The sequence below is a fragment of the Juglans regia genome, chromosome 5 (assembly GCF_001411555.2).
Source record: "Juglans regia cultivar Chandler chromosome 5, Walnut 2.0, whole genome shotgun sequence".
Taxonomy (NCBI): domain Eukaryota; kingdom Viridiplantae; phylum Streptophyta; class Magnoliopsida; order Fagales; family Juglandaceae; genus Juglans; species Juglans regia.
In genome coordinates, this window is record NC_049905.1 from 6,400,874 (window position 1) to 6,411,045 (window position 10,172).

At 35.8% G+C, this 10,172-nt stretch overlaps 1 protein-coding gene across 3 annotated transcripts; it reads left to right on the forward strand.

Moving 5' to 3' along the window:
• The first annotated feature begins 284 nt into the window (after positions 1-284).
• Positions 285-5,980, forward strand: LOC108989897 (probable serine/threonine-protein kinase DDB_G0282895). Of its 3 annotated transcripts, none has more exons than XM_018963661.2 (4): positions 285-880; positions 1,151-2,225; positions 3,722-4,021; positions 5,609-5,980. In XM_018963661.2, the coding sequence occupies exons 1-3, from the start codon at positions 483-485 to the stop codon at positions 4,016-4,018; spliced, it is 1,770 nt and encodes a 589-aa protein (XP_018819206.1). In that variant the 5' UTR covers positions 285-482; the 3' UTR covers positions 4,019-4,021; positions 5,609-5,980. The 3 variants fall into 3 exon arrangements, with proteins under 3 accessions (XP_018819206.1, XP_018819207.1, XP_018819205.1); XM_018963662.2 differs by having other exon boundaries at positions 5,629-5,979; XM_018963660.2 differs by lacking the exon at positions 5,609-5,980 and having other exon boundaries at positions 3,722-4,182.
• Positions 5,981-10,172: the final 4,192 nt, after the last annotated feature.

The window sequence follows — 10,172 nt, forward strand, 5'->3', positions numbered from 1 at the left end:
AGTTCTACAATTATAAAATGATTACATAAAAATAATCTTATAGATTTACGTTAGATATATTTTATAATATAAATAATTTTATAATCTGATAAATCCTATTAATTTATAAAATTATTTTTATATAATCATTTTATAATTAAAGTATTTTTTGATATATTAATCATATTAATTTATTTATTTACTCATTTATTTTTAAGAATATATCTAAAACATTTATTTTTAAACGAAGAAAGTAAGTTTTGCATCATGACACACGGCTGGTATTTCTCTTATTTATTACTGCGGCAACGCAATGGCAGACTCATCTCACTCTCGGAACAAACGAACCACCGCCATCTCCTATTCCTCTGTTCTATCACATTTTCCTCTCAGAAAGAGAAAATGATGACAAACACAGCTCGGAAAATCTGAGCGAAAGTTTCGGTTCCGGTATTCAGCCTTGTGAACACCAACATTTGGATTGCATATGTTTGACCGAGCCCATGGCTGCGGCGCTGGAGTGCTGGTCCAGCCGAGCCAGCACGGACGAGGACATGGTCGAGCAGGTGCTGATGAGAGCACAGGACCGGTCGGAGGGGTCACCTACGGCTAGCTCCGGTGGTTCCGGAGGGGCATCTGGGGCGAAGGAGTCTTCGGCGATGCAGAAGAGGCTCCAGAGGCTTAGCCGGAACGTGTCGGAGGCGGTCGCCTCCCTCAAGAACTCTCTGAATCTCGACTCGGCACGTGACTCACCGTCTCCCTCCTCGCCAAAGATCGAGTGCTGTAGGAAGGTCATGTGGGGCAGCGTTGTGCGGAACCTTACGCAGCTCTATCCCGGTAGCCAGCTCCCGGAGAAGCTCGTCTCCAACCTCCGCAAGCATTATGATTCGTTGCCGCTCAGGTTGACTCATTTTCTGAGCCCGGACTCTGTTTGGTTGCTGAGAAAATGTTGGAAAATGAAAGACAATGAGGCTCCAAGTATGAACAAAAAATGAATAAAAACTAAACTCTCCTGATCTATAAGTTCAGTGGAGGAATGGATTTTGTTTCTCAGGAGCCAAACAGAGCATTTAGGTGTCTCTTCGACCCTTTTAATTTTCTTCAGTTACAGAGAATTGATCTAATTTAATTTTCTCGTCTATTTATTAATTTGTTAAACTGATGCTTACAGTTATGCTCAAGCGGGATTTGATATGAAAGAAGTGTTTCTTCATATTAAGTTGATAGAGGAGGCATCGGGGGATGACCACCCTGCGGTAGTTATTCAAGAAGTGTCAGATGATGAAGTTCAGGGGTCTGTATTCAAGCTCACATTTGCATGTAACTCTTTGATTTCTTGGCCGGTGATGTCCGGGGCACTGGACAGCGCGTCCATTTGTTGCAAGAAGATACAGATCTTTGAGAAGAAGGGGTTCACTCTTGGGATTCTTCTGGTTCATGCCGGGAAGGAGAGATCGTTCAAAACCCGGATTGAAAATGCACTTAAATCGGCTACAAGGAAGCCAAAGGCCAATGCAGTGAAGCTCACTTTTGGGCTTTGTGGGTGTCAGGAAGAGAGCACTAACGGGAGAGACTTTGCAGAGATTGAAGAAGAACCGGTTGACCAAAATGATAGAAATGGGGATGAATATTTGAACACGAACTTTCAGCTTCAGATGCCATTGCCCACTTCTTCTTTCTATGCATCGGTTGATGAATGGCAGACGATTCAGTCGGGTGGGGATGAGATTGGGAAATGGCTGTTGAACTCAGAAAATCTTGAGTTTATCGAACAGATTGGACCCAGTTCGTATAAGGGGGTCTACGGGGGCAAAAAGGTTGGAATTGAAAAGCTCAAGGGGTGTGACAAGGGGAATTCTTATGGGTTTGAGCTCCGAAAGGATCTGTTGGAGTTGATGACCTGTGGGCACAGAAATATTCTGCAACTCTATGGTGTTTGCGTCGATGAGAATCACGGGTTGTGTATCGTGACGAAGTTGATGGAAGGTGGCTCAGTTCATAACTTATTGCTGAAGAACAAGAAGCTTCAGACTAAGGAAATTATAAGAATTGCTGTTGACGTAGCGGAGGGGATGAAGTTCATGAATGATCATGGCATTGCATATAGAGACCTCAACACACAAAGGATCTTGTTGGACCGGCATGGAAATGCTTGCTTGGGGGACATGGGTGTTGTTGCTGTTTGCAAGAGTGTTGGTGAGGCAATGGACTACGAAACTGATGGTTATCGGTGGCTAGCTCCAGAGGTTTGTTCCCTGTGACATTAGTTTAAGTTTACCAAATTCATGGATAGCTATACAAATTCAACTATATAATCGGCACTTGCATTTTTTTTCAAAAAGAATAAAAAAAATCAAATCAGTGAAGCTAATTAGTTGAATAATTTCGGATGACGCGTAATGGTATCATTACTACTCTATATGACTAAGCATTTAGAATTAGTCTACGACTTGAGTTAGTCGTTAAATGCATGAATCGTAATTGTCTTTGAATGCTGATTGCCGTGGAAACAAAATGCTATCATTCCTTTCCCATTTGGGCATTTGTAACCGTGTTTCACTATACTCCTTAAGGTTTCGATAAACTTGATTGTTTGAGGTTCTTACACCATCTGCTATGATCGAATTACTTCAAATCCATCCGTGTTACACATTTGATTGTTTGCTGTGATTTTCTGGAATATGCTCGGGGAAGAAATGGTCCACTAGTGGATGCTTGCTATTTTAACTTTTTGGAGTTTGCAATTGTTGACGAATGCTTGGTATATAACTTTTACATTGGATTTGAATCAAACTATGTGGGTCAATTATAGGTGTAAAAGATTTGTGCTATCCTTAAATTATTTGCCTACCTAGGAAAAAATTGCAACTTTACCTAGATAAACCTTTTGGGTATCCAACTATAGGATTTTCTTCTTCTTTAATTGCACAAAATATAAATGTTATCGTGTACAAAACATTATCTTGGTCCATTGTACGTGAGTTCTCAGGACCACTCCACACTTGTCAAGAGACTTTATGTCACTTATCGAAACATCATTGTTTTAGCATGCCTAACATGTCTTCATAATTGTATTTGCTTTAAGCTTCAATATTGTGTTTACCTTTATCTAAGCACTCCTATATATTCCCAGCCCAACAAGTGGAGCCCACGTAAGGGAACTTTTAATATTATAGCATGATTTTAGTCCCAAGGTTATAAGTTATTACCTGCTTTGTAAACACCCCCCCCCCCCCTCTCTCTCTCCACAAAAACGAGGAAAAAAAATGACTAAAAACAAAAGTCAAAGATGAAAAAACAATCTACAATCTGTGAGCCATTGTCTGGGTACTGTTTCTTCCTAATTTCTTTGGCTGCCTAATCTTTATGTTGCCGATACCATTAGAAACTATTTAAGAACTGACAAATTCCTATTGTAGATGGGTGGCAATGTAGATGTTCTATATTATTAAAGTAGTAATGGTGGTACAGGTGTATATTGAAAGTTCAATTTAATTATCTCTTTCTGAATGGTAATCCACCTGGACATCTTTAGTCTGTTTATTTCGAAGTGGAACATCGTAGGAGTTACGTAAAACTTCATAAATAGAATTTAAGTTGGAAATTCTTCTTTAAAGTTCATTTCAACACACCAACTATGTATATAAAAGTTTGTCTTTTCTTTTCCTTTAGCACATTCCATTCAGTGAGTATTCCAAAGCTGAAAATGGTATTTTTTTTGCCCCTTTTTGGATGAGAACAGATAATTGCAGGTGACCCAGAGAGCGTTTCTGAGACCTGGATGAGTAATGCATATAGTTTTGGGATGGTAATTTGGGAGATGGTGTCTGGTGAGGCAGCTTATGCTGCATATTCACCGGTGCAAGCAGCGGTTGGGATTGCTGCTTGTGGTCTTAGACCAGAGATCCCCAAGGACTGCCCACAAGTTCTGAGATCTTTGATGACAAAATGCTGGAACGGTATCCCTTCAAAGCGCCCTCAATTTTCTGATATTCTATCGATACTGCTGAGGCCAAACTGCAACAGCAGCAAACAATAATAGGTAAACATCTTTATATTTTTCTGTGGGACCTCATCTGTTGGGTGCTAGTTCATGTAAAACAACCCCTGGCCCTGGTTTAGGAGTTGCCATGCACGAATACAGATCCATGAAGCTTATACAAAAGAAATGAAGATACAATTATCATTTCTGTTGTCGATGCAGATCTACATCTTTATCATATTCTTAACAGGTAAAAAAAAAGGAGAAGAAGAAAGCCTGGGTCAAAATTGTTTTCTTTCAAATATTTTTTCAATCTAATGATTCAGGTGGTGATGAGTGGTGGTGGTAACATTAAAACATGTTTGCCATTCGTGTTCTTATGATTGACTAGGCATCCCCTGTTTCCTTGCAAAAGAGTAGGATCATCTGATTAAAAGTGGTACATTTGTGGCCTCAAGGCCCTACAATTTTTTTATGGTTACCAGGAACTTTGTATATAGTTCTCTTTGTTCGTCTAGTGGCTATCTTAAGGGGCACAAGAGGTGTACCCCTGGTTTTTTCTTTTTATTTTTAAAAAAATGGTTTTGGTCTCAATGAGTCATGGAAGTTCCTATAAAAATGGAAAATGCTCTACTTTTGAGTGCGGTTTAAACTATTGATTTACGTAATTAGAAGTAATAAATTAGATTTACAACAAAACCTAGAAATCAATCACTCGGAACTTCCTCTGTCAACCAAGGAAATTGTTTGTTCGCTGTACTACCCAACATTGTAGCCAAGCGGCGGTAGGGGGAAAAAAAAGTTGATTGGTAAGTGGTAGGAAGAAAATGATGTTTTCATTCCAAACTTGACTGATGAAAAAGCTCGTTATCTTACTTTAATTGTTGACTGAGAATAACTTCAAATAGGTTTATCCATAGTTTAGAGAACAACAACAACCAACGAATGTGGCCACATAGGAGATGTATCTTTAAGTTGGTGGGGGGTGCTGCAGAGGAAAAACAAATTATCATGGGTCACATGTGATTGTCGAGACCGAACCCCCCCTCCCCACCCTCTCTCTCTCTCTCTCTCTCTCTCCTTCATGAACCCTAACCTCTCTCTCTGATTTAAAGAATCGAAACACGATTTGAAGACTACGTCGATTTTCTCAAGATTTGAAAATCGAAACACGATTTTTTTTTGGATTACATCGAAACACGATCACTTAATCCTTCTCTATCTCTCTCTCTCTCTCCATCCTCGATTTTCTCAAGATTTGATTATACTTACAAGCTGTCTGAATATTCTTTTAAGATCCATTATAAGTGAAAACACAGTGAGATACTCTTTGGAAAGCCATGAGATCTGGATAACCCATCATCAATTCAATTTACTTCAAAATTTGAAAACTCAAACACGTTTTAGATAACTGCTAGGGAAAATGATCAACTTGCAATTCTATCAAGTGTTGTTGTTTTGGGGAATGAAAAACTTTGGTCGTAAGGTTTTTTTTTTTTTTTACTGCAAGCGATACTTGTATCATTAACTTCCATCTGCATCGATCAAAAAAATAAAAACTATAAATTTCAACGACAATGTTTAAATTTATATAAGATTGTGTGGTTAATTAAAATTTTTGCTTCAAATTCTACTGTCTATATGAAGATTATATATTGGATTACAAGGGGTGCGACTTCAGATGCCGGTATGCGAACTGTGGGTGTGCCGGTCTGCGTTAGCCAAAAGTGTTGCTCGTCCTCCAGTAAGATGTGCGGCTGGTTCTTATGCAAATTGTGCGGATGAGTTCTTGTAAAGGGAAAGAGATGAATCTGTTTCACACGCTAGGTTTTCTAAAAAGGGTATAGGCATTGCCGCATTTCTATGGTGTGGCCAGCTTTAGTCTAATCCCATGTACTCAGCTGACGTGTCATTCTATTAGTGGTTTCCAATAAAATCCCCTTATAGGATTCACCTATCTAAATCAATTCTATTGTTGACTTTGTACATCTCAAAAATGAAAGTAAAAGGATCAACCGTTTATTTTTGGGGTAAAATATTTCACTCTCGAACTATCACTTTCTGAATAATATCACAAGTTACTTTACAAGCCTCAAAATTTGAAATAGAAATTATAATTTGTTCATGTTGATGCAATTTCCGATGATGCCTACAACACTCTAGCCAACCTGTAAACATAAAAAGTGTCTCGAGAGATGCCTCCGATAATTAAGTTAGAGAGATATTAACTTCTCTTAATCAAATGAATCATGTGCCCTTGAACATATTTGGGAGTCTATTATTTACAAGGATTGAGATACTCTATATGATATGATCTCTTCGAAGGCACGATTCTAGATACTCAATGTGTATGAATCTTTATAGGAGCATGATTCTCTCGTTGATAGTATACTTTCAGCGTATATGTCTTGTCCGGACTTACCTCCATGAATCGCAATCTTAGATGGATTTGGTCGGTTGGGATTTCTTGCTTGGTAGGATGTCTCTTATAGTTATGGACTTCATTCCTAGGTTCGTACATTGCGCTTTGTTTAGTTTTACTCCTTAATCGCCCTCAGTCACGTGGATTCCTCGTGCATCATTGGCTGCCCTGTTATTCAATGGTTGGATTTTGAAGGAATGAGTGAATTGCAAGTTATATCTCAAACTTGGTCTTCTGCATTTTGTAGGTCTGAATAAAGGATTAGAGATACCGAGAAACGAGTGTGGGCCTGGATCGGGCTTTAGTTTCAATTAGAATGGACATGATATCGGGCTACCAATATCTTTATCTAGATCGTTTTCTTAACAAACCACAGCATATGAAACCAGGTCCTTCCCTTCCAACTCTAAACAAACATTTTGTTAAGTCAACAAACAAACATAAACACAGAAAAATTATTAGTCTACAATTTAAAGATGTTTAGAAAATGAGATAAGAATTTTATGAATAGTAATAAGATAATTTATAAATAGTAATGAGATAGTTTGAGTTAAATATTTTTTGGGTTTTGAGAAAAGAGAGAGAAAAAATTAAATTAAAAAAATACTATAAAATTAAAATATTGTTAAAATATAAATTTTTAATATTATTTTTATTTGTAAATTTGAAAAAGTTAAATTATATTTTATTTTTTGTTTGAAAGTTTGGGAAAGTTGTAATGATTAGTTTGAAAAAGTTTTAATGATTAGTTTGAAAGTATTTGTGTTTGAGTGATGTTTGGGAAAAATATGGGATGATATAAGATGAGATGAGAATTTTAGGATGAAAACTCTTTCTAAACAAGCCCTAAATGTCAAAATAAATTATTCCATGACTATATAAGAATTAATATAATGACAAAAATAGTATTTGATTTCCTTAATCTTCCTTTAAGCCAAAAGACCAACATTTAAGGCTTGGTTTGGATAATGAAACTATCTCAACTCATCTCATCTAGTTATTATAATTTTTCTAAACTTTCAAATAAAATACAATAAATAATTCAACTTTTTCAAATCTTAAAACAAAAAATAATATTAAAAAATAGTATTATAACAATATTTTATTTAACTTTCAACTTTCACCTCATCTCATTATCTAAATTAGGCCTTAAAGTTGATAAATGTTTTAACTACAAAGATATTTTACAAAAGTAAACTCATAAACTGATATGGCTTGATATGATACGTTAGATTGTAAAACTAATTTTATTATAAAGTAGATTCTACTGTATCATATGAAGTCATATCAATTGTAGGATCTCTTTATAGATATAACACTTCTCTTTAAAGTTTGTGCCTCATAATAATCTGACAAGATTATTCAACCTATGAGTAAGTTGTCTTAACATCACTCGAGAAGGAGGTTGATTGTGTTTATCGTCTTCACAATACGCAATAAAATTCCCTTTATCATGACCTGTGCTCTTAATATTATTGTTGAATAATAAAGAACAAATAGAAGTAAAATTTTGGTAATATGGTGACACTCCCACGAGGGTATTTGTCTCATAAGTTGGTGATAAATAAAAGAAATTGAGTGAATTTATTTATGCACCAATGACTTCTATTTATAGGCCATTATGCACCGATTAGCAAATGACACAACTATTAATAAATCAATGGTAATCCAAAGGTCACAATCTTAAGAAGTGACAGTTAAAATGTTGTGTCTATTGACACTTCTTTAAACATTACCTCTCATGAGAACCATCACCATGTTAGAAGATGTCATTCTAAGAAGTACATCGTACGATGATCACATTCCTTAAAATAACATAAGTAAATTGTCTTAACATCGCTCGAGGAGGAGGCTGGTTGTGTTGATGGTCAATGCATGAAGTCCACACGTGACATTATTTTCTCCAAACACATCTCCATCAACAGCTGTCTAGATATTGCCATTGCCAGCTCTACTTGAGCTTGTTCATATATTTCCTTTGAACCAAAAGTCTAGCAAACTCTTTTACATCTTGGATTAAGTACAACTCAAATAAGATTATCACCTACTCATTTCTTACCAAACTCCCTGAATAGCTTGTGCCTTTAGTTCAACTATTTTTGAATGACAATAAACGACAACCTTAATTAACATTTATTGATGTATTTTTCGACTACGGGTGTCTAATATGGTCGGATGACTCATTTCTCTCACTTGGTGGTTCTTTATGCTAGTGTACTATTAGTTTTATATAGTAATTTATATATAAACTTAAAATGGATTACTAATAGTATTAGTATTAGACCATAAATCTAATTAATATACTAATGTATATTAGTATTACTAATATATTTATCAAAAGGAATATGTTGAGGATTTATTAAGTTAAAAAATATAATTAATACAAGATATTGTATAAAATTTATATGAATAATACTTTAGTTATTATACATTAGTATTACATGTTGATGTTATTATGCATCTTAGTGTTTATAGTATATTATATATACATTAGTATTACATGTTATTATATTTATACATTAGTAATTTAGTGTTACAACTTACATGTAACATGGTAGTAATATTGTAAATTTGTAATAGTATGATATTTGCATATAGTCATATACTAAACTATTATTATTTATTAGTCAATTTAGTCTATATATTATAGTATAAATATATTATTTAACTAGTACATTATTGAGTTTAACTAATTATATAAGATATAGTTGTATAAAATTTAAATGATTAATATATAAAAAAACACATATATTTTTATAAAATATGTATAAAATCGGAGGTGGAGTTGGAGGACCAAGTCAGAGGCGAAGGCAGAGGCGGATTGTCGGAGGCGGATCGGAGCGGAGTCGGTTCTTCAATGACTCCGACTCCGACTTCGACTCCGATTTCCAATAGGGAAAAAACTCCGACTTGTCGGAGTCGGAGCGAACCCAGAGTGGAGTTGGATTCGGAGTCGGATTGTCGAATTTTTGCTCAGCCTTACTTGATAGTCTTGTGATTTGAGAGTGGTGATGCCATGTTGTGCATGCATCTCTAATATTTTTATTTAAAAAAAAAAGAAGGGAAAAAAGAAGAAAGATGAAAACACTATAGAAGAGAGAGAAACTTCATACGACTAGAAATTGAGACTCTTCTGCGCCCGCGACGGTCTTCTTTGGGTATCGTCGGTCTTCTTCATTGACTATTTTGGGACCAACTATTCTACGAATGGTGCCCCACTTCGTTGGATGCTTTGTTGAAGAAACAAATGAAAAAGTTGGATGCTTTGTTGTTTGCTCCCCACTCTCTCTCTCACTCTATCAGAAAAGCAGAAGAGAAAATCAACCTTGATTGGGGTATGGATCTCCAGCTCCAATACAGGGGTTCGTGGCTCCATGTAATGGAAAGTTCTCTTATAGATAGCATATAGGATTTTTTGCCAGATGGTTTCTCCAACTTGAAGCTTTATTTTTTATTTGGAACATAAAAAAAAAAAAAAGAGAAAATTTAGAGATGTATGCATAATTTTAGTTTTCTTGTCCATACATCTTCTCTAGTAGCTTTGAAGCTCTGTATTGTATATTGAATTATTAACACTTCCCTTTTTCAAACTTCAAAGTTCTTTGGAGTAAAGAGTATTTGAACTAAGAGATGCATGGTGAAGAGGTATGCAGAGAATTTGTGCATGAGATAATGAGAGTGAGAAAAATGAGGGGGTTTGGAGATCATTTCGTATGCAGAGAATTTGTGCATGAGATAATGAGAGTGAGAAAAATGAAGGGGTTTGGAGATCATTTCAAACCTACATTC

Coding starts and splice junctions, on each gene's coding strand:
- LOC108989897 (XM_018963661.2), top strand. CDS start 483: ATGGCTGCGGCGCTGGAGTGCTGGTCCAGCCGAGCCAGCACGGACGAG. Junction 881..1,150: donor TATGATTCGTTGCCGCTCAG/GTTGACTCATTT, acceptor TGATGCTTACAG/TTATGCTCAAGCGGGATTTG. Junction 2,226..3,721: donor ATCGGTGGCTAGCTCCAGAG/GTTTGTTCCCTG, acceptor GGATGAGAACAG/ATAATTGCAGGTGACCCAGA.